At 38.3% G+C, this 25,217-nt stretch overlaps 1 protein-coding gene across 3 annotated transcripts in view; it reads right to left on the bottom strand.

Annotated features, from left to right (window-relative positions):
* Positions 1-4,727: 4,727 nt before the first annotated feature.
* The window catches only part of mocs3 (molybdenum cofactor synthesis 3), a 208,199-nt gene continuing 187,709 nt past the window's right edge, over positions 4,728-25,217 (bottom strand). For all 3 annotated transcript variants that reach the window (XM_059648660.1, XM_059648662.1, XM_059648659.1), the window contains exons 9-13: positions 24,426-24,589; positions 20,913-20,960; positions 20,532-20,628; positions 19,034-19,144; positions 4,728-6,026 (exon numbers count right to left, since the gene is read on the bottom strand). In XM_059648660.1, the coding sequence (XP_059504643.1) occupies positions 5,869-6,026; positions 19,034-19,144; positions 20,532-20,628; positions 20,913-20,960; positions 24,426-24,589 (578 nt within the window). In that variant the 3' untranslated portion in view covers positions 4,728-5,868. The remainder of the gene's footprint in view (positions 6,027-19,033; positions 19,145-20,531; positions 20,629-20,912; positions 20,961-24,425; positions 24,590-25,217) is intronic.

Below are 25,217 nucleotides of genomic sequence, written 5' to 3'. Positions count from 1 at the left end.
GATAGTATCATCCAAATGGTACTTCTAAAGGTGCAACAGCATTGGTGCATATTGATGATGGCAGGGCAAATTGATTTGGCAGTTAAGAAATTTAAAGGGATATTTGGCTTTGTAAATAGGATCTCTGAATACAAAGGAAGTTCACATTTATTGAAGACGAGGCTCTTCAGTTAAATGGAGAAGTCGGTATTATTTCCTGAGAATGTGGGAGATTAAAAGGATATTGAAACTTGGATGGGGTGGGCTTAATACAGCAAGGGATGAGAAATTATGTGCCCCAACAATTGATCAGTAACCAGCAGGGGCTCTTTTGCATTTCTCTTAAAATCCGTAAAGAATAATGAGACAACATTTCTTTACTCAAAAAAATTAGGATAAACTACCTTAAAAAAAAAGAATAGGATCAGATTCTGTAGTAACTTTCAACAGGCGATTGGATATGTGCTTGAAAGAAAACAATAGTTCTTGGTTGCGGGGTGGGGGGGGAACATATTTTGGATTTGCAGCAACGATGGAAAGCCCTTGTATTAAGCCAGCACAAATGACTGATCATCTCCCCTGTAAGGTTCTGAATCTTATGGTGTCTGTCTAGTATCAATCTAAATGGTTCAACAAATCAATGAGAAATATATAGATGAGACTCATGACTATTGTCAAACAAAATAATGTGGGTCATTGGATATCGACAAAGAATGGGAGAAGTAAATATAGTTGTTTCAGGTTTTAGATATCTGCACGAGAAGACTAGATTAACTTTGCAACATTTTTAAAGGACATCCCCTTTGACAGATTATGCTTTAAGAAAACACCATCAATTTGAATTGCTTGCACTCTAGTTTATCGTATAGAAGAAATCTTTTACATGTCCTAGTTGCTGTACTGAATTTGCCCAATACATATTCATTATTTTCAGCAAACCTGAAAACTGCACATACACATGGACACAACTGCCACTCACCACAAACATGACCTACAGCAAATGTGCACGTAAACATGTCTGGGTACAGTTGCTACAAAATAGTGTTTCCAAATCCACGTGTAATTACCACAGTAGTGTTTGGAAACCTCCGTGAAGTAATGACTAATATCTCCTGAACATTGCAACAATCAACCCGGGGGGGGGGGGGGGGGGGGGGGGGGGGGGGTCACTGAAATACATTTTGATCACTTTTTTAAAACCTTCATTACCTCAAAATATTAGGAATTAAAAATACTTTCAACTTGGAGGAGCCAGAGTGTTGAAAACCTCTGCTCAGGTATCCAACCAGAGTTGGCTAAAAAAATTACAAAGTTACCACATTTTCTATTTTGTGATTTAGCACACCAGGTCACAACAGCTGAGGTGATTTTTCTTTGAGTCTGTGGAGGCCCATATTTATATAGTTCTGACTTACAATCACAGTTGCACAGTTCAAACACAGTTCGTATCCTAATGCAATGCATTGATGTGTCAGGATTACCTTTTATGTTTGTGAGCATGAGGTCTGTTTTGTGGACACGAGTATCCAGCTTCATCATTCACCGCTTCCAATTTCAAATACCTGCAATGTTCGTCTGACATCATCACACAAAAGCAGGGAGCTGTAAGACGACTGCTCCTGGCCATATTTGAATTACATTGAAATAGTTTTTATAAAGTGTAATGAATAACTCATTCAAGGATTCATATTGTTAACAATGAAGAATAGTTCACCGATAATCCTGCCTCACTTTTCCACAACCTAACCCAAAATGTAAAACATTTGAAATAGGCCATCAAACAACTGATACTTTGCCTGACTGCTATTCAAGATAAAAGTAATTCACATCATCTTTAACTGAAAAATAGCAAATAATATTAGTCATACAGCACGACAGATCATTAGTAATTAACAAAAAAAGGATTTTTAATATATGAAATTGTATGGTTTCAAAAACTCAGAATACACACAGATTCACAATTAAGACACAAAAGACAGATATGGTTGATTTGGTGGAAAAACATGGACAGGGTAAGCAAAATTATGAAGATCACAAGTACAGATTTCAAGGGTGGTGCCTTTCACACAGTCTTTTTAAATTTAGCACAGAAAGCACACTTGTTTGCAGGGTGATAGACGTAAATTTATTTGATAATTTATCAGGTCTTCTTGTTATATTTCATTTTTCCAAGATTTATTCATTTTCTGTCTTTCCCCCTCATGGTAAGACAAAGCACAAGGGGAAAGAGATGGATGTTTTCAGTTTTCATACTCTAGACAATTCCCTCTGCCTTGCACTTGCAGCTTTAAAAATTTTCGAGCTCAACCAGAGGACTGTCATCATGCAGTATTTCCTTACCTCATGGGCCTCACCGTCCCACTCACTCTCTCATTCTCCCTCTCACTGCTTCGAAAAGCAGTATTGAATTGCGTAGGAAAAAATGCAGCACTCAATTTTCAGGTTATACTTCAGTGATATAGCAGTCCGAACTCCATTTCAATTTTTTGCTCCAAAAAAAAGTATTCCCTCATAATACACTGAGAATAACCATTAGGTTGAAGATTGAAAATTTTGTACACAAGAAATGAAAACACGGTGAGAGATGAGTTAACAAGTCTTAAGTAACTTAAATCCAAGAATGTCCCATGATTTTTTAAGGTTATACAGCAAATCCCTACTTAATGTCAAATGTTATGTTGTTTCACTTTAACATTCAGTAGTGTCAATATATATAGATTAAACACTGACACTTTCAGAACAAAATTTGCCAAAAGATGATTTATTTTGTCGCCTGTATACACTTTTCTCCCCCCCGCAGTGCTTCTACTCTTACCCACAGATCCTCCTCTTCCTGTTGCAACACTGCACTGCTTTTCATCCTTGCCTCATGTCACTGCTTTCCATGCGTTGTCTATGTTCCCAGAGTGCATTCCTCAGCTCCTCATAGCTCCACCTAGTGACAGGGTAGTCATGAAACTTCATCTACCTGCACAGACCAATCTTTGCCTCTAGCTGGAGCCCGGTCAATCAAGTACTTCATAAGAACACATTTAAATAGATTTTACATTAAACATTATATTGAAAAGAATTAATATGTGGGAACATGACTGGCATGGACTGAGATTCTGTTTCCAAGTTGTATGACTAATAATGCATTTTATTTTCCAAATGATTTCAATGAAGAATACACCATGCTGTACATACTGTCATGTATTTCAAACTGTACATAGTTTGTGAGAAGGAACTCAAGCCTTAACATTGATTTTTAAAGGAACATGTGATTCACAGTTATTTCCAAGTCAAAATTCTCAGGAATGCAACCACAACTTCAAGAAAGAATTCCCTGTCATGAAACAACTGCAAACTAAACAATGGACTTACATATACATAGAATCCCACAGCATGGAAACAGGCCATTCAGCCAAACAAGTCCACACCAACCCTCCCAACAACATCCCAACCAGACTCAAACCCTGCCCTACCCCACAGCTAATGCATCTAACCCACACATCCTGAACACTGTGGGTAATTTTGCATGCCAATCTAACTAAAGTGCACATCTTTTGAGTGTGGGAGTTAACTGGACCACCTGGTGGAAACCCATGCACACACAGAGAATGTCTGTGTGGAGTTTGCAGTCACCCAAGACTGAAATCGAACCCTGGTCCCTGGTGCTGAGATTCAGCAGTGCTCACCACTGTGCTGCCCTTACCTCCGAACTTCTTGGGGACAGGACATCTCCAGTTGCCTCAGTGGACCCACGTTTCTGGCCTTAAAACAATGAAATGTATGGATCTGGGGATTAGTTCAAATCTCTGCATAGAACTTGGCAAGCATTTTTAAATGTAGGAGTAGACTGTAGGGAGATTTTGTTTTGGTGTTTTATCTGGTTTTCTTGCAGAATTGTAAATTAAAGGTACTGAACAGGTTTGGAGAAGGCAGACAGAGAACTTGCTTCGAGTTATGGATTGGGAAGAGGGCCATAAGAAACCAGTGGTATTTCTGAGTTGCAGTCACTGACCAAGAATGTAGCCAGGCCTGTGCCTGATCTGAGTCATCCACAATCATGAGGTGTTGAAGAATTCTTAGATAGATGCTATTGGAAAGACCTCACACAATATATCTTGGGTACAGTTGGAACACGAAGGAGAATCAACGTGTAAATTCCCGAAAATTGGTACAATTAGTTGCACTTGGTCCCGGAAGTTAAAAGAGATGCTACAGGGAAATTTGGAAAATAAAAGTAGAACGGAGAATGTTCTATTGAGATGTTCAGGCTTCAAGTGTCAGTGTTTATAAAAAAGAACATTAGGTTACTATCAGTTGCCTTGTTTTAACTAATGCTGTAATGTGTAAAACATTAAATTTTGTGGCATAATTCTTTCAGTTAATAATTAAATTTGAAATTCTTTTTAAAAGTTACTGGTTAGGCAGATTTACATTAATAAGTCAGCTGAATAAATATTAATTCATTAAATGGATTCAGTAAAACTGAACAAATGACATTCTTCAATTAAGTTCTGGCTTCAATAACATCAACACTTATTACTTGTTGATTCTGTAATTTTACTTTGCACTCAATTTTTAATATTCCAACACATGGAAACGTTTTTTTAAACCGCAGGTCAAAACATCAATTCTTTACTGCAACTTGGTTACAAATATAATTTGTATGTCAGATAGCAAGGAGAAGTGCAAATGGAGGAGGAAATTTCTAAGCAAGGGATGTGTCTGTATGCAATTCTGTAATCCACAACAGACCGTAAAAATTTTCAAATCCCCTTTTATTAAAGCATATCCTTTCACTATACAGCATTTTCTTACAGTAAAAACTATAATTGTAAGGTTCAAAGAATTATTTTCTCATTACAGCTTTGGAAATATTAAATGGCTCAAGATAAAAAGGCACTTGAGAAAAATTACAAGGAATATGGTAAACTCTAGACCTGAGATTATTCTGAAGGATTGGTGTATATTCTCCCTTAGAAAGCAACGTTAAAAACAAGGCAGATACTGGAAAGATTGACTTGCTCGATTTTTCCTTTTCATTAACTCCACAATGTCAACTTTTGGAATTCCAAAACTCCCAAATTTGATTAGTTAAAAAGTGTCAGCACATTTAAAAAAAACTGGCATGGGTCATACATGATTACAATACTATCATACAAATAGATACTTTACTTCACATATACTTTACTTCACATATAATGATGTCATCTATATTACAGAGGATAGGTTGTGATTCATTGTTTACAATAAACAGACCTAATAAGTTCACATTTAATTAAATGAGGTACATTTACAGAATAAATCTTATGCAAGAACTGCAACAAGACTTACTATTTCCTAATTGGTTTGCAGAAATCTTAGTCAGAAATAGCAGAATCAAGAGTGCCACAGTCAGCTTTAAAAATGAAATCATGTCCTAGGAAGCACCAAATTTCAATTTTGAAATATTCACGATGTCTTCCAAACAATCCAGCCTGCACCACGAAGTTGAAAATGTTCAGAAATTGATACTGCCACTGTAATGCTGAAGATAAAACTCTATGGTCCTCATGCACATATTTATAAAAAATGTGCACTTAAGCTCATTTTGATATTCTCTCAAAATTTCAAAATTAGTAATTCAGCAGCACAGCATTTGGCCAGTAACACAAGACACTTAATAAAGTGAATCAAACCCAACCCGTGAGATTTTCTGCACACTGGTACAGAGTTACTAAATTGCTAAATTATCTTTCCTTAATTGAAAAGCACTTCAAATGGAACAAATCTATGGAATGTTAAAAATGAATTTCCACTTATATCTATTGACAATTAACAGTGCACTGAACAATAAATACATTGCAATTTTTTTTTAAAAATTGTGTTAACTGATTGCCTTCCATTCCTCGTTTCCAGCAATCAATACTGTGGGAAAGTTGGATCAATCTTACAGGCCCAAGCCATTAGGCCACCCTGAATATCCTTCACCGATAATGGGGAGAGCTCATTGTCAAGTATCTCTTGCAGGATTTTAACAGCCTTCTGGGAATCATTTCCTTGTTTACAGATAACATAGACTGCAAGTTAAAAGAAAAGGAATTAGGTCACTAATACCTGTTGGAACAATATTGTTATTACAGGACAATCATTAATGGCTCAAAATTTAGGATTTATCACTTGAACATTTGGTTGCTAGGGCTAATAGTAACCTTGTAAAAAATACTGCGGCATTTTCAAAGGACCAGCAGCCCTTTCTTCGAATAAGTGGCAACAACTTGCTGATAAAATATACAGTATTAAACAGAATGATTGGAGGAAAACAGTGTGAAAACTTGAAATGTAGACTATTTTTTCATTTGTAAGTCTACATTATTTTGTTTACTATTTTCATGGAAGGCTGAAATGCTAGCCAACATAGTGAGGTTAAATCAAGAGTGCGCCCCTGCTGATGGAACTGATTTATCCAAGATAAAGCAAGAAGTGGTGCCCACTTGGCAACAACTCGCATGTCTATAATGCAGTAAAAGTTATCAATCAAAATTTGATGCCGAGCGGAATAAAAGCAATATTATGACAAGTGGCCATAAACTTGGCTGAATAGCCAGATTTTAAAAAGGTGCATCTTAAAGGAGGAACGAGAAGTGAAGAGAAGATTTGCTGAGGGCTTGTCAGCTGATGATACATAAGGCCATAAGTTATCGGTGCAGAATTAGGCCATTTAGCCCATTGTGTCTACTCCATCATTCAACCACGGCTGGCCTGTTTCTTGTCCAATTCTCTTGCTTCCTCCCAGTATCCTTTGGTCCCCTTATTAACGAAGAACCTATCTATCTCAGTCTTACATACATTTAATGACATAGCCTTGTGCAGCAGTGAGTTCCACAAATTCATCACCCTCTTGCTGAAGAAATTCCTCCTCATCTCGGCAGCAAAGGGTCATCTCCGCAGTCTGAAGCTATGCCCTCAGGTCGGTCCTAGTGTCTCCTACTAGTGGAATCATCTTCTCCACATCCACTCTGTTCAGGCCTCTCAATATTCTGTAACTTACAATGAGATTGCCTCCTCATCCTTCTAAACTTCAAGTACAGACATCCTCAATAGCTTCTCCTATGACAAGCCTGGGATCAGACTTGTAAGTCTCTTCTGCACCCCCTCCAAAGGTAACATATGCCTTCCTTAGATACAGGGCCCAAAATTGCTCACAATATTCCAAATGCGGTCTGACAAGAGATCCATCATACAACCCTGCTTTTGTGTTCTCGCCCTCTTGAAATGAATGCTAACATCGCATCTGCCTTTCTAACTGCCAAGTGAACCTGCATGTTAATTTTAAAAAGAATCTAAACTAGGACTTCAAAGCATCTTTTGCCTCAGATTTCAAAAAGCCTTTCTCCATTTAGAAAATACACTTTGGTAGAAAAAAAAGTATACGACATCACACTTTCCAACATTATATTCCATCTGACACTTTTCACCTACTCACCTAGCCTTTCCAAGTCCTTCTGCAGCCTCCCTATCTCTACCTGTTCCTCGATCTATCTTTGTGTCATCTACAAACCCAGCACCAACACTCTCAGTTCCTTCACCAAGATGTTTAAATATATAACATGAATAGTTATGGTCCTAACACTGACCCTTGAAGAACTCCACTACTCACTGGCTGTCATCCTGAAAAAGATCCCTTTATCCCCACTCACTGTCTAAAGCTGCCAGTGGTGGAAACCTATAAATCAGCAATGATGAAAAGACCAGAGTCCGAATAACACAAAGATCAAGGAAGGTGATAGATCTGAAAGGAGTTTGCAGAGATTAAAGGTGCTATTCAATTGGAGGGATTTAAACAATATTAATATTAAAAGAAGTGAGGCACTATCAGACTAGAAGACAATACATATAACAAGTGCAAGGTATGATAGGTGATGGTAACTTAGCAAGTTAGCATATGGGCCACACAGCTAAAAGAGTTAACTGAAGCGTACAAAGGGTGTGTACAAAGGGCAGGTCAGCAATGAAATAGCCAAATTAAGAACTGAAAAAAAAACATAAGAGTTTCAGCAGTACATGGGCTGAGGCCATTCCAAGGACAAGCAGTATTACAGAAGTATATATAGGCAGTCTTGGTAACAGAGACGATGTAAGGGTCTGAATCCCAGCTCAGAGTCGAATAGAAATTAGGGTTGAAATACTCTGATTCAGTCTTTGATGGTGGCAAGTAAGGGCTGAGGCTGATGAAAGGCAGTATACATGCTCACATTTTAAATACAGAAGTTTCTAAAATAAACTGGGACTTATTCCATTTGATAATCTATACCAAAATTAAAGCAAAACTTTCAAATCTGTAGTAAATTAGAACATTTTGCAATAATGCTTTTTCTGTTTTTCCTTTATTTCAAAAGCATTAATTATCTAAAAACCAGCTCAACCTGATGTCTCAGTTCAGAGATCGAGATTGTTAACCACGGAATTCAAAACTAAATTGGATTGAATTTAGTGCTCAGGTTACCCATAAAGATGTTCCAGGAAGATCTTCAATCCATCCCCATATAACACAGCTAACCAAACAGAAGTATCCAGTTTATTCAGACATGATTACATTACATGCCTATCAGGTCACATGAGCTTGAGAGATCAGGTTACTTGAACTGAAGCACTGGTGACTGACTACACTAAGCTGCATGTATAACAAAATGAAATAATAATCCTCAAAAGAACAGTCGAAATATTTATTGTGGTTCTACAATAATGGATCTGCTCACATGTGGTGAACTGAAAACAAGCTCTTCTTGAAAATAAAACGTTTCTGCCACCAACTGCAGCACAAATAGCATCTAAAATTTGTTTGACTGCACTGCATTTGTTCAGTCAGATTTATATACAAATTCACATTCATTAAGATGTATAGCTCTTCTTATAACACCAAGCAGTCGAAAAGGTTTTTAAGCACACAAGATGTTTCTTTTTCAGGCTGTGAGAATCTGAATCCCTAAATCAAACCGTTCTACATTACCAGACCTTCTCCCATTTACAGTGCAATTGTTACTTTTAATTTAAAATATAACACTTCACACTTACTGGAATTAAATTCCAATTTCCACATTTTTGCTCAATCTATTTCGGTTTCTCTTCATTCTAATTGTCATATTTAATGCCCTTCATGACCTCACCTTATCCTTACCACAAACCACAACCAATCCTAAAACCTAAGCAATTGCTCTCTGCTATTCCTACTTCAACCTCTTGTGCATCTCCTCCTCTCTGTGCACTATTAAGCTCAGTGCCTTTAGCCATCGTGGTCTACAACCTGGAAGTGCCTCACTGAATCCTTCAACCTCCCTTTCCTTTAAGACTGTTCTTAAAATCCATCAAGCTTTTCATTATTGTTCATAATTTAATTTTGGCACAGCTTTGTCTGGCTTACATTCTGATAATGTCTTTAAATGTCAAGAAACTATTGTAAGTGCAAGTTATTGCTGTTTAAAGCACTGTTTTTGTGACAGTTGCTGTGCCTACACAGACTTCTTTTTTAAATAAAGGCTACAAAGCAGGCCAACATCAATTACTCGCGAGTACTTCTCTACCAGGTCATTACAAAATAGTTAGATAAAAGATTTAGATTAGGGAATACCACAGCAAAGAGTCGGGACGGGACGGGACGGGACGAGATATGAGGTGAGATATGAGATGAGGTGAGATATGAGATGAGATGAGATTCCCTACAGTGTGGAAACAGGCCCTTCAGCCCAACAAGTCCACACCGCCCCTTGGAGCATCCCACCCAGATCCATTCCCCTGTAACCCATACACCCCTGAACACTACGGGCAATTTCCCATGGCCAATCCACCTAGGCTGCACATCTAAGAGAACCTAAAAATGAACGAAAACAAAAACAAAATGACCATATTAACTAAGTTACACAAAGAAATGCAAAAATGATTTATGTTCAGTGCCAAAATCCTGGGTCTGTGATACAAAGAAAATGGGTTTGGCGCTATAATCTGCAAAATAAAAAGACAATTAACGAAACAAAAACAAAGTTCTTGAGAAACTCCGAGGTTTGGCAGCACAACTTGCAGGAGGGAAGCAAACAAATGTAATACAGTCAGATTTGCTGTGAAATCGACTAGACAGAATTCAGCACTAAAGCAGTCAACAATCAGTGCAGTGAATGTGGTATAAAACAGTGCAAAAGAAAGGTGAACATTGTGCAACAGGTGAAGTAATCTCACTGCAGTACAGCATAAGTGTCTCTCAATCTTTCTAAAGGGTTAGTACAATTAGTTCACCTTTTGGTTAGTACTGAGAGTTCAGACAGTGAGTAAGTTGGGGAGACAGTTTTTGTTAGAGAGTAATAACTAATTTTTAAGTTGCTAATTAAATTTTAGCTTGTCATCTAACAGTCATTAGAGAAAGTTAGTCATGTCAGTTGTTGGGGTTGTGTGTTCCACCTGCAACATATGATCAATCATGAATGCCAAGAATATCCTTGATAATGCCATTTGCAGCTGCTCACTGAATGAACGGATCTGCTTGAGCAGCAGTTGGAGAGGAACATTGATAGAAGTTATAGAAAAGTGGTCACACTGAAGATACATGGAGAGGGATGGCTGACCACTAGACAGGGCAGGCGGTCAGTGCAGGAGTCCCCTGTCAAACAAGTATTCTGTTTTGGATATCAAATAAGGGGGTTGGCCCATCAGCGGTCAGCAGCCAGCGCAGTGGCACCACAGCTGGCCATGCTGTGCAGCAGAGAGTAACAAAGCATTTGCAGAACAACAGAAATTGGAGATTCAACAGTCAGGGGTTTCTGTGGCTTGACAGAGACTCTAGGATGGTATGTTACTGCCCCGATGCCAAGACCATGGATGTCTATCTTGAAACAGGAGGGTGAACAGGCAGAAGTTAACAACAATTCATTCAGAGAGCTAGGGAGTAAACTAAAAAGCAGGACCTCTATCGTGGTAATCCCAGGATTACACCCCCCTCCACCCAAATGCCACGTGCTACTCTGTAGCCTCAGTATTATTGAACATCTGGCTGAAGATCTGGGGAAATTATCAGCTTTGTCAAGACAAAAAGCAAACAAAACAAAACAAGAAGCATACCGAAGGTCTAGTTAACTAAAACCAGATGAATTTGTTGAAGAATATTGAGAAAGTAGGACGGAGCTCAAACCTGGAGTTAGAAAGGCTAAAAGGGCTATGAAATATCCTTGGCCAGCAGGGTGAAGGAGAATCCCAAGGCATTTTATACATAAATTGGGAGCAAAAGGGTAGCTAATGTAAGAATAGGCCAACTCAAGGATAAAGGAGCAATGTTAAATGTGGAGCCAGAGGAAATGGGCAAGATCCTTAAAGAGTATTTAACATCTCTATTCACTAAAGAAAGGGACATGACGGATATGCTGAAGTTACGGAAAAGTGTGTGAAAACTTTCAGGCATGTCAGCATTTTGAAGGAAGGAGGGTTGGGTAAGGTAGACAAGTCCCCTGGTCAGACAGGATCTTTCCTGGGATACAGAGTAGCAAGGGGTGGAACAAGATGGGGCCTTAACAGTTTCACAGCATTTTCTTAGGGGTCAGGCAAGGTTCCAGAGGACTGGAGAACTGCCAGTGTTGTTCCTTTGTTTTAACAAAGGAAGCAGAGATAAATTAGGTAATTACAGGCCAGTGAGCCTGATGTCAGTGGTGGGGAAGCTGTTAGAGAGGATAATTAAAGCCAAAATTTATTCATATTTGGAAGCAAATGGACTTGTTAGCAGTAGGCAGCATGGGTTTTATGCAGGGAAGGTCTACTTTTGCATTTTTTTTTGAGGAGCTGGCAAGAATGATTGAAGGAAGGTCAGCAGATGCTGTCGACATGGAATTTAAGGTTTTTGAAAAGGGACCTCATGGCAGGCTGATACAGAAGGTACAGTCTCATGGGATCTGGGGTGAGTTGGCGAGATGGATGCAAAAATTCTTTGGTCATAGAAGACATAGAGTAGCAGTGGCAAGGCACTTTCTGGCGTGGAGATCAGTAACTAGTGGTGTTCCACCAGCATCAGCGCTGGCACCTTTGTTTGTAATATGTATAAATAAATGATCTGGAGGAAAATGATTAGTAAGTTTGTGGATGACAAATTTGGCAGAGTTGCAGATATTGAGGAGGACTATCAAAGAATACATTTGGATATAGACAGACTGCAGATTTGGGCAGAGAAATGGCAGATGGAGTTTAACCTGGACAAATACGAGGTGATGCAATTTGGTAGACTGAATTTAAGAGTGAACTATACAATAAATGGAGAACCCTTAAGATCACTGATATACAGAGGGGTGTACCAGTCCACGGATCACCAAAAGTACCAACATAGGTGCATCAGTTGGTCAAGAAGGTAATACAGCAGGTTTTCACTGGCCAGAGTCAAATATAAAAGTTGGCAAGTTATGTTACAGCTGTAGAAAATTTTAGTTAATCCTCATTTGGAATATTGTACCACACGACCAGGACGGGGATGCGTTGTAGAGGGTGCAAAGAGAAAGTATATCATGTTGCATGGTCTGGAAGGTTTTGGTTATACGGAGAGGTTGGATAAGTTTGGATCATTTTCACTGGGATGACAGAGGCTGAGGGACAAACTGATATGGAATGGCAGTAATAGGTGGACATTTGTGGTAGGTATGACCTGGTTGGTCAATGGGAGGGATAAATCCGGTTGGTGGCTGGAAGAGTGGGTCAGTAAGTGGAATGGAATGGAGGTGGAGGGCGCAGGAAAGGGAGTCAGGGATGAGTGGGAAGGTTATTTAAAATTGGAGAACTCAATGTTGGGTCATCTGGACTGAAGGATGCCCAGGCAGAAAACAAGGTATTCTTCAAGTTTGCATTCTAGGTCGCTGTGACAACAGAGGCTGAGGACAGACAAGTCGGCGGGGGTTGGAATGAGTGGTGGCCAGGTGGTTAGGCTGCCTGACCTATAACAACCCAGCAGTAAGTAAATTTGAAGAATGACACCTTGTCTTCCGCTTGGGCACCACACAGCCCAGAGGACCCAACACTGAGTTCTTCAATTTCAAATAACCATCCCACTCATCCCCCAATCTAAGGAAATACTTCAGAGGTTCGAATTCTTTATTTAAACATAAAACTGTTAACTCCAAGCTTATTTGGACACAATGCCTAATCTCACCTTGCAATTAGGCAAGAAAGTATCAAATAATGTACAACAATTGACAGGCTACAGATAAGTCTTCCTTCCACTTTTTGAATTCTGGCTTTGTATTCTAAATTGATTTAATGCCAATTTGCAAGGCTTTGAAATGAATGGAGTGTAGCAATGTCTTTATTTATCATTGGGCACAACTTGTGTTGCCTCATGTCTTTTGATGGCCTAACAACTTTGCAGCAAATAAATTCTGCCTGAAACTTCACAGCAGGTCTAAGAGGCAAGCTGTGTGGCTGTGCAGAAATGTAATCACGGAGGATGATTTAATCAAACTACTTTGTTGTTACAGTCAAGGTGTGCACAAAACTATTTTCTCCAACAGCAATTATATGGAAAAAGCATCTGAGTAACACATTGATGAAGATGATTTCACACAAAAGCTGAGTGGTTGCCTACTTCAAATGTAATGTATCCACAGGGTAGGTGTAAAACTAAAAACTGATTCATCTATGCAGGCTTAATGAGGACGGAAATTGGATGTTGTGTGTGTTCGTACGAGTCTCAAGGTTTTCTCATTCTGTGGTGCAAAGTCCCTTTTTCAACTTACATCACCATGTTCGAGTTTCAGAGCCTTGCGAATTGGCTTTAAATCAATTTAGAATACAAAGGCAGAATTCAAAAAGTGGAGGGAAGACTCATCCATAGCATTTCAATTGTACATTATTTGATATTTTTTTGCCTAAATGCAAGGTGAAATTTGGCACTGGCTCAAACAAGCTTGTAGTTGGCAGGTTTTTGTTTAAATAAAGAATTCAACCCTCTCGTGAACTATTTCCTTAGGCTAAAGACAATGTACAATATACAAGAGCCTCTAGCTCTTTCTTTAATTCCTGAAGTGGAATCAGCTACATTTGCAGGGATTTCAGGTGAAGATCTATATTTAGGTGTGTGTAGTATGTATGAAGTTGTGATATGAAAATCTAAACAAGAATTTCCCAATTTATGAAATGCTAATTATAAAAAAAATTTCCAAGGTCTTGCATGAAGTATAAAATGGAATGTTGTCCTTTATTGACAGAGATTGAATTTAAAAAGAGATGTTATGCTGCAACTGTATATGGTGCTGGTAAGGCCACACCTGGAGTACTGTGTATACAGAGATAGCAGGAACTGCAATGCCGGAGAATCTGAGATAACAAGATGTACAGCTGGAACACAGCAGGCCAAGCAGCATCAGAGGAGCAGAGAGGCTGACGTTTCAGGCCTAGAGCTTTCTTCAGAAAAATGCTACTGTGTACGTTGTTTTGGTCTTCTTACTTGACAAAAGATGTACCAGCACTGGAGGGGGTGCAGAGGTCGTAAACCCCAGTGTTGAGAGGTTGGCTTATAGAAGAGATTGAGTAGACTGAGACTATACTCATTCGAATTTAGAAGATTTTAGGGGAGATCTTATAGAAACATAAAATTATGAAGGGAATAGATAAGATAGAAGCAGGGAGGTTGTTTCCACTGGAGGGTGAAACTAGAACAGAGGCACAGCTTCAAAATAAGGGGGAGCAAATTTCAGGCTAAGTTGAGGAGGAACATTTTTTCCCCCAAAGATTTGTGAATCTCTGGAATTCCCTGCCCAGTGAAGCAGTTGAGGTTATATTGTTGAATGTTTTTAAAGCAAAGATAGATGGATTTTTGAACAGTGAAGGAATTAAGGGTGATGGTGCACAGGTGGGCAAGTGCAGTGGAGTCCACGAAGAGATCAGGCACGACCGTATTGAATGGTGGAGCAGGCCTGACAGGCCAGATGGCCTACTCCAGCATTTATTTTTACATTCTTATGTTGCCATTTCTAAATGCATGCAGTTTCCCTTTCAACCTGCATATCAAAAATTTCAAAACTGTCATGAAATCACCACTCTGCAAACAAACATTATGCTTATTTCAATAGAAATAAAAAGCATACTTTAAACGGCAAGAGAAGATACTGGTTCTTTGAAATATAATGTATATTTATGAATAACTGAAAAGTATTAATTGTCAATTTCACAATCTAACAGAATAAATATACACCGTTAATGAGTATTCAAGGGTCCTCATGTTAAATTATTAGGCAAACAATTTGTATCTCTTCGAGCTTTTTTCTATTACCAAGGAAGTAACATGGTTGATTGTTTTTCTTCAGGAATTGCTTCAGAAAAACTGGTCAGGAACCATGAAGTAAGTTTAAAAACTTTTATGATCAGATCTCTTCATTCCCTGAATGAAGGCAATTGTAAATTCTGAATCCTCAAGGGGACATTTTTAATAGGCACACATCCACAATAAGTTAAAATCATTCAAATAGTTTAAAATGTAGATTAGGTTAATTAATGCCAGCTTTTAATGTTTTTCTGTTGAAAGATTTTTTTTAAAAAGTAGCTTTGTACAAATATCTAAAGATTGCAAATTTAATAGTCAGAAAACCTTTTATAGTCAAATCCTTACCAAAAAGTTTTTGTTGTATCGATGCATGGATAATAAATACCCAGCAAGGAGTCCAATCACTAACAGTATGTCAGTTAAAAACTACTTAATTTTGATACAATGTAAAAGGAAATTTTATTTTTTTTCAATTAACCCCCAAACTCATAACATCTGCAATCAAATTCAGAAAATGTTGGAAATGATCAAGACAGCATAAGTTAAAAATACTTCAATTAAAAAGTAGAGTGCACTGTCATGAACAGTCATTATTTTCTTAGGAATCTTTTAATCAGTATGGTTTATAAATACTTCGGAAAAGAAAACTGAAGCTTAGTCAGGGATGGTAGCACAACAATAGCGTCATTGGATTAACAGTCCTGAACCATTGTGGATGGGATGTGAACACATGTCCTCGTACAGCATGTGCTGAAATTTGAATTCAAATTTTAAAAACTGGAATTTAAAAACAACTTAATCTAATGACAGTCATTACGCTTCTCATTGTAATTAATTGTTAGCTGGACAGCTGACTTGCAATGCAGAGTGACAGCAACATTACATGTACAATTACCATACCGACTGTGCTAAAGCCCCACCTTCTCAACTTTGCATCTGGCCCTAGAGGCATTTTCCCCCTAATGAGACGGTAGCCTATTGTCCTCAGTGTCTACGGTGATTTTGACTTTCAGGTTGCATCTGGGATTGAGTTCTTGGCAGGATGTATTGCTAGTACTTTTTAGGGTTTAAACTAACTCAGCAGGGATGCAGGAACCAGGAGAGTGTGTATTAGAAAGTAATATCAACATGCATAAAAATGTTGGGAGGTAGCCAGCACTAGAACAGAGAATAGTGAGCTAATATGATGAGTCAAAGAAGACAGTAACAAAGTATGAAGTCTATAATGCATATGCAAACTTCTTATTAACTGGCACCCTTGGGACCAGCAGTGTGCCGGTTGATCGAACATTTTGGATAATCAAGGGATCCACATAATCAATGTAAAAACACACGCCAAGTAACAGAAATGTAATGCAGGGAGTACACATTACTATTATATTTATTTACAGCATAAATCACTCAAACAATAAGGCAACTTTGCCTTCAGAAAAACTCACCAGCCAACAGCATTCTCCCTTGTACCCTTAACTGACGACTCTGACATTGCAGTAGATCACAGGATAGGAGGAGAAATTGACTCAGAATAGAAACAGCTGTTGATATTTCACGTGATCATTCAATTGAACACGTATATTTACAGTGAAGTAAACAAATTTTAAAAACCATAATAATGGGACAGAATAATGCAGTAAACTTTGTGGTTTTTTGAGGCATTTCACTGTTTCTGGTTTAAGTCGAGAGCACCAGTTTTTAAGGTGCTGTTGAAAACAAAGTTTGCTGTATGTGAATGCACGGAGTATAGTTAAGATGATGGGTACAGATTGCCTAGTGGAATCATGATGCTGTGACAATTATAGAGACCTGACTCAAGGAAGGGCATGTTTGGGTGTTAAATATTCCTGGTTACAAGGAGTTTAGAAAAGACTGGCAATTGTAGTAAAAGTATATTAGATTCGGGGCCAAAAGGTGGAATTAAACTCAGAGACAAGTAGTCTCATAAAAGGTGTTCAATTAATATATTCCATCTGCCTTCAATGTAGGAGGCAGTGCTGCCCAGGCCTTGGTATGAGAGAAGGAAACCAATCACCGGAAAGGTCTAAAATTGATGAAGTCAAGATTTTGGGAGAGCTGTCAGTAATGAAATATTGATGGAAGCAAGAGTGAAAACTGCAGAAGCAGTAGCAATAACCTTTCAATCTCTGAGATTTAGGGGTGGAGAGAGATCTGGGGAATTGTTCAAAAAGAGTTGTAAAGATAGGCCCAGCAATTACAGACCAGTTGGTTTAACTTTGGTGGGAGGAAACGTCTAGAAACATCTGTTCAGAATAGAATCAATAGTTATGTGGAAAAATGTGGGTTAATCATGTTTAAATAATTTAGAATGCCTTTTTTAAAAAAGAGATAGCACAGAAACTTTATTCGGGCAAGGCTGATGCGTGCATCAACTTTCAAAAGGTGCTTGATAGTGCCACACGACAGACTTGTAAGAAAGTGATATATCATGGAATAAAAGGGATACTAGAATTTGGAAATAAAATTGGCTAAGTCATAGGAAACAGTGTAGCGGTTAATGGGTATTTTTCAAGTTGGAGGGAGGTTTGCAGAGAGGTTGACAAGCTTTAATACAAAAAAAAGAGTCAATACAAAGTAGGATACTATTCTAAAGGTTGTAGAGCAGCAAACAGACCTGGGTGTGTACGAACACAAGTCCTTAAATGTAGCAGGAGAGATAAAAGGGAGCTTTAAATACAACATACAGTATACTGTACACAGACTTAAATAATAGAGAAAGTACAAGAGCAGGCAGGCTATTGTGAACTAATATTCAATACTGGTTCGATCTTACTTGGAGTATAGGTCTCTGCACCACACTTCATAACAGATGTGAATGCTTTTGAGACAGTGCAGTAAAAAGGTTAACAAGAATGATGCCAGAAATAATTATCGTCAGTTAAGAGGATAAATTAGAGGGGTTGGGATTATTTTCCTTCGAAGGGGCGATTTGATACAAGTTTTCAAAAATCATAAAGGGTCTAGACAGAGTAAATAGGGAGAAGCTGTTCTGGTTTGTAAAAACAGGTCATATTTTTAAAAGAAGCGTTTTGCAAAAGATGCAAATGTCAGGTGAAGAAAACCCATTCACACAAAAAATGGTGTGGGTTTGGAACGTTCTACCAGTGAGTGAGCGTGATGGAGCTAAGTTTAATTGAGACATTCAAGGCAGTACTGTGTGATGATTATTTAAATAGAAACAACAGAGTTATGGGGAAAAGACAAGAGGCTGGCACCAAGTCAAAATCCTGAGGGCTGAAACATGATAGGCCAAATGGCCTCTTTCTGGACTGTGACAATTCCATGATTCTGTGAACTTAAAAGCACAGTACAGGATTCTGAAGAAAATGCGTAAATGTAAAACCTAGTGAATGTTTGTGCACTATTCCCAAAAAATTTATATTTTAATGCCTCAACTGTGCTCATATTAGAAAATACGTAGTTTTAATTGCCTTGGAACTGAACTTGCTGTCTAGTTTTAACTAACGCAACTTTCTGTCCAACTTTCCTGCAAATTTACATGAAAGATTGCCTGTAGTGTATAAGAACAGGTTCAGACGTTACTAACAAAGAAAGCTTTGTATATACAAACGATTTTACAGATTATTTTACTTGCCTATTTTAATAGAAATTTTGATATCAGAATTATATACACTGAAAAACACAACTCAAGGACCAATGAAGTGCAAGTGTTTCTGCAACAGCTCCTTTGTATTAAGCTCTCGGCTTTTAAATAGATAAATCCCACAGTTGTGTTTATTTGTAAAGCTCAGCAAGTAATTAAAAAGTGTACTCTATACACAGTAAGAACTGTACCTGGAAAAGCAGCAACTTCAGCCATTGCCTCCTTTCTGCTTGTGACAATACTATTCTGTAAAAGTTTTATGAATTCAGCATTCTTTTCCTCTAATTTAGCCAATGGAAAATCTGATATCATGTATAGGAAACAACCGTACTGTGGTCTTTTCATTTGAAAAGAAGAATATGCATTAATACAAAAAATTGTTTCCAGCTGCAATAGTTTCCTTTAAAGCAATTACTGTCACAACTCACTGGGGTAGTATGTTGAAAGTCAGGCCCATTATTCCAAAAGCCATCACAAAATGTGAAAAAAAATTAAACCACCAAACTGCCCAATTCTATCTAACTGTTTAAGTTTGGCTAACAGAATATGCAAACCAGGGTCTTTCCCCTTTACAATAAATAGTTATTTTGATGTCAAACTATGTAAAATCAATGGAAATAAGTGGACAAATTGAATTGCTAATCTATACCTGTACAGTTTAAACCCTGTGATAATGGGAACTGCAGATGCTGGAGAATCCAAGATAACAAATTGTGAAGCCGCATGAACACAGCAAGCTAAGCAGCATCTCAGGAGCACAAAAGCTGACGTTTCGGGCCTAAACCCTTCATCAGAGAGGGGGATGGGGATAAGGTTCTGGGATAAATAGGGAGAGAGGGGGAGGCGGACCGAAGATGGAGAAAAGAAGATAGGTGGAGCGGATTACAAGAGAGTTCCAATGGGAGAGAGATTCCCTGAGGTTGGTCCAGAGGGAGGAGGGTAACTTGTTTAGGTTAGGCATCCCTGGAAGAGGCTTCGCCGTGAGGTTAAAATTGTATCAGTGATAATGGGAACTGCAGATGCTGGAGAATCCAAGATAACAAAGTGTGAAGCTGGATGAACACAGCAGGCTGCTTGGCCTGCTGTACTCATCCAGCTTCAGTTTGTTACTTTAGTTTAAACCCTACCCACTTTTTAAAACTTCCATATACACACAAAAAGATAAGACCAGACACAAGTATTATGGGTAGACAGGGTGCATGAAAAAGTCAGAAGCATAGTTCTGGCACAAATCCAGATCATAGACAGTGATTAATTCTGTTTTCCAGGTTGCCTGTTTTTTGTTAATTTTGCTAACAATACAAGGGTGCGGACACACCAATTCACAACCTTTCATCCAGTGCTTGAGGTGGTCATTTTCTCTGCTCCTCCTCTCAAGATATAACACTATATGCTGCACTCTGTTCCATGACCATAATGTACTCATGTGCGGTATGATTCACTTGGTTAGCATGCAAAGTAATACCCTTCACTAACAGTACATAGGACAATTAATGTTTGTTTATTTTGTTGTACTTTTAAATATCAATCTGCAAATACACACAGGCAGCATTTGAGGCCACAGTTTTGAAACTTTAATGTAAATATAAACAAATTTGATGGCTATTTGGCTTCTATACTTGTTAATTTTATTTCAGCATTTTGCTACAAGAATACATAAAAGATCATCAAAACAAATTCAAAGGATACAAATGGAATGAGGTAGTTGGCAAATATCAACTTCCGCCTTTGGACGAACATCTACCAGAACATGAGGAACACCTTGATCTAACAGTTGTTTATATTCCTTAAGTAAAGTGATTGATTAGAAAACAAATACTGTCAGTAGCCAGGCCTTCTGAACAATTTAGTGTGGCCCTATGGGCATGTCAATTTATGAACTTTAAAGTAAGTTGCAATATGAAATATTTCCTCTGTAAATAAACAGAAAATTGGTTATTTTTCAGGCATATGAAATGTAGTATATCAACATATTTACATCGACAAATACAGCTGCAATACATGAGCTGACAAATACAAATAAAATGGAGGAGAAAATTCTCAATCTGAAAGCTAAATTGCTTATCTTACCTGAACAGTTATTCTTTGTTCTCCAGTTAATAAATGAAGTGTCCTACACTAAAAGTGAAAAACATAGGAAATAGAAGAGTTCAGGAGTTAAAATAACCAAACAAGACACAGACTTTTATATACATAACACATACATTAATAATTTACTGCAGCTTCAAATGATATAAAGGAATGATGGGACAGGCATTTTTATTACATGACCTCTCTTACTTTTAAGACATAAGTAAAATTGCACAAGAATGTGCTATCGTTTCTGATTTAAAACAAAACTCTCCATTGATGTGGTGCATCAAGTTGAGAAGGAAAAGGCCGAATTGCATTAATCACTGGATTGTTAATCCAGAGACCCAGATAATGTCCTGGGGACCTAGGCTCGAAGCCTGTCACAGCAAGTGGTGGAAATGAGAGTCTAATGACAGCCACAAATCCATTGCTGATTGTTGGAAAAACCCACATGGTTCAGTGGTGTCCTTTAGGGACGGAAACTGCCATTCTTCCCCAGTCTGGCCTATATGTGACTCCAGAACCATACCAATGTGGTTGACTCAACTTCCCTCTGGGCAATAAATGCTCGCCTAGTAAGTGACACTATCATCCCATGAATGAAATTTTAAAAAGTTGCCAACAGTTGCATGCCTCCAAACCAATTCCATTGTTTTAGGGTCTGGCATACTTAATTTTAAAAGAAAGTGACTGATAAATATACATGGTTAGAATGGAGATTTCAAGAAACTGACTGCAGAAAAAAATTCTCAGACTGAACATACAGGACTCTACATGGATGTGAAAATATCAGTTGAACTGCTGGCAAGTCCATTAGGCTTGTCCACCATGGCCACCTGGTGGACACAGTAGAAATGAAAAAGATTAAAGTTTATTCACTGGAATACAGAATCATGGATTTGTATGAAGACAAGGGTATACTAAGCTGGTAGGGGCATTCACTCTAGCTAACACTGGCAAAGCACACATTTTAGAAAAGCTAGGTGAATGGCAACAGATCATGACAATTTTTAAAGTATATTTTGTGTATTTCCTGTGAATTTTATCACATTGTCTTGCTGGATAGATCACTAAGCATCTAATTTTAAAATACTTGTGCAGAAGTATTTTGTGTCAATCAATCAATCAGAACATTTTCTTCTCTATGAATCTGTGTTCCATTGTTCTACTTCTAATTTAACTTGAAAAAAAACTTAAACTTGTCGCAATATCACTAAATACCATTTGTTAATGACACTCCTGACTTCACTACACTACCCTGACCTGTCAATTTAGTTATACCTGCAGATCTGACAAATTTGCATTCTATTTCTGAACCCAGTCTGTTTCTGTAATGTGTCTAAATGTTAAAAAGGGATTAACTGGAGTTGATACGAAGTAAAATTATTAATAGTGAGAAAGAATCCAGAACAGGGGAGTAGAATATAAAGTTCAGAACTTTAGTAATTGCTCATGGATTAAAAGAATCAAAAAAATAACGTTTACACATGGAAAGAAGCAGCTAAAAACGTCTGGAATAAACTATTAAAGACAAGGAATTTATACAGGAATTGAAAGCAATGAGCTGTGTTTGGCAGAAGGTGTTGAAGCTATATGAAGAAAAGTATTTTGACACGTGCTTGATGATTGGCTATTTTATACCACAAAAGGTAACTGATTGCCTTGCAGAATAATTTGAGGAATCAACTGCAGGAAAGCTGCACCTTCAAATAGACAGGATAACAAAGTGTGGAGCTGGATGAACACAGCAGGCCAAGCAGCATCTCAGGAGCATGCTGCTTGGCCTGCTGTGTTCATCCAGCTCCACACTTTGTTATCTTGGATTCTCCAGCATCTGCAGTTCGCATTATCTCGGATCACAATTTTAACCCCCTTCAAATAGACAGTTAGGCCAAATACAACTAGGAACAAAGGGGTGGCAGTGTGGCTGAATGATTAACACTGCTGCCTTACAGCACCAGGGACCGGGGTTTGATTCCAGCCTTGGGAGTCTGTGTGGAATTTACATTTTCCCCATGTCTGCCTGGGCTTCCTCCTACAGTCCAAAGATATGCAGGTTAGGTGGACTGACCACTGTTCCTAGGGTTATGCAAGCTAGGTGGGTTAGCCATGATAAATGCAGGGTTACAGGGTTTCGGTAAGGGGGCCTGGGTCTGAGTGGGAAGCTCCTCAGAGGGTCAGTGTGGACTCAATGGGTCAAACTGCTGCTCCCACACTGTAGGGATTCTATGATTTTATACTCCTGATGAAAAACGCAAGCTGCAGACTTGAAATATTGTGGATGAAAGAATCTAAACAATCAATAACTTCACCGACACCGAACAAACAAAGAAAATCTGCACAAGAATCCAACACCAGAATAATTTAGTCACAGAACCTCTAAGAACTGCATGCACAATGTTAGAAACCTGGACGTTTCCAGACACAGACACTGTTGGTGGCATCATAACCAAGTTCCACTATTAAATCAGAAAATAGCCAAGTAGACTTGTGGAGCTTAGCTTGCTTACTCCAGGAATTTTATTTTTGTTGCTATATGTTTAAATCAATGTTTCAATATCTGATTGAGATTCTTAATAAATGACTAAATTAAAAAGGTAGCTTGTGGTGATTTACCCACAACCATTACAAATAAATCAAGCCAGCCAGAAGTAAAATCAGAAAAAAAAAGAGTACAAGTAGTGAAAATCTGAAACTTTTTCTTCTAGAGAGGTGTGTGAAAGTAGAGTCAATTTAAATATTTAAGACTACACTCGAGGTAGGTGGGATGGTGATAGGTGAGTGCAGGTAGGGAGTGGTCAGTGAGGTTGGGGGGGGGGGGGGGGAAGTGCCGCTAGGTGGAAGAGAAGATGGACAGGTTGTGTCAAGTCAAAGGGGCAGAGACGAGGAGGGATGAGACCAGGGGTGGGGAGATTTTAAAACAGGTGAATTCCACGATTAGGCCATCAGGCTGTAGGCTCTCGAGGCCTGACACAACCTGTCCATCTTCCCTCCCAGCTCACTGATCAATCCCCACCACTCCCTACCTGCAGTCCCCTATCACCAACCTACCTACTTCCCCCAGCCCCATCCATCCTCTCTATTTATTTTTGAGCTCCCTTCACCCTCCCCATTTCTGAAGAATAGTCCCAACCCAAAATATCAACTTTCCTGCTCCTCTGATGCTGCCTGGCCTGCTGTGTTCCTCTAGCTCCACACTTTGGTACACCTAGAAGTAGTTTACCTGCTTTCAATCATAGTCAGAAAAAAATGCAAGTGCTAGAGCATCCAAAGGGAGGAAATAATAAAACTGTAAACTAAACAAAGGCAGGAGATTAAATTATTATAAAAGAATGCAAATTGTTTATGGTTATCATTCACAAATGCTGCAAATTCAAATATTAATATGAAAATAATGACAAGTTTATATCATTCAGAAGTACTGAACAGTTATAGTGGTCAATGTAATGTTCTCTTTCACCTTTGGACCTCTTTAATGCTTTCTATTTTCAGACCATGTATGTTTCTAACCTGATCTGTTGCTGCTGAGCCACAGAATTTTTCATAGTCAATCAGATCTTTCACCATTGGATTCTCACCACACACTGCACATGTTGGCTGCTTGGAACGAAGCTTAATGGTGCGAAAACGAGTTTCCAGCGCATCAAATATTAACATCTGTTGGCTGTAAGATGCTGAATATGTTATCATTAAGGACCAAAATGGGAAACGTCTTTCTGTCACAGGAAATAAATTATTTTATTCCCAGTGCAAGATTCCAGCTGTGCTTAAAGCTGGGAGCTGATAAAATGCATCACACAGCCAGTCAAACAAGAAAGCTACTCAATTTAATGCAGATGAACCCACACAAGATCAATTTTTATCCATTAAGGAATCATTTGCCTCTGCCTTGATCATTAAATAGCATATGAATAGCGATTACGTGAAGCACTGAATTAGCAGAGGCTCCCTTTCTCTGTAGAAGAGAGATTTGGCACACAACTGCAGTTCATCGTTATAGCAAGGGAATAGTTCATGCACAATAGAAAGTAGGGAAGAAAAGTCAAATATAAATTTGAACTGATCTGAAACAGTAAAGTTTAAAAAACCCAAAAAGGGGGAAGCATCACTTGATATTACCACTTTACTTGGTCCACATTGTAGGAAAGGGTGATTCTGTTACTGTAACAAATATCTATAACATTTTCATCATACCTCACAAGTACAAATAGTAACATTGAGTAACCATTAAAGCATAGTGATTCATTTCATCTCACATAATATAATCCATTTATGATCTAAACTAAGCTGTTCAGTGCACAT

This window comes from Stegostoma tigrinum, chromosome 9, assembly GCF_030684315.1.
Source record: "Stegostoma tigrinum isolate sSteTig4 chromosome 9, sSteTig4.hap1, whole genome shotgun sequence".
Lineage (NCBI taxonomy): Eukaryota > Metazoa > Chordata > Chondrichthyes > Orectolobiformes > Stegostomatidae > Stegostoma > Stegostoma tigrinum.
Note: the sequence above shows the minus strand (reverse complement) of the source record. Positions and strands in the feature narration are given on the sequence as shown.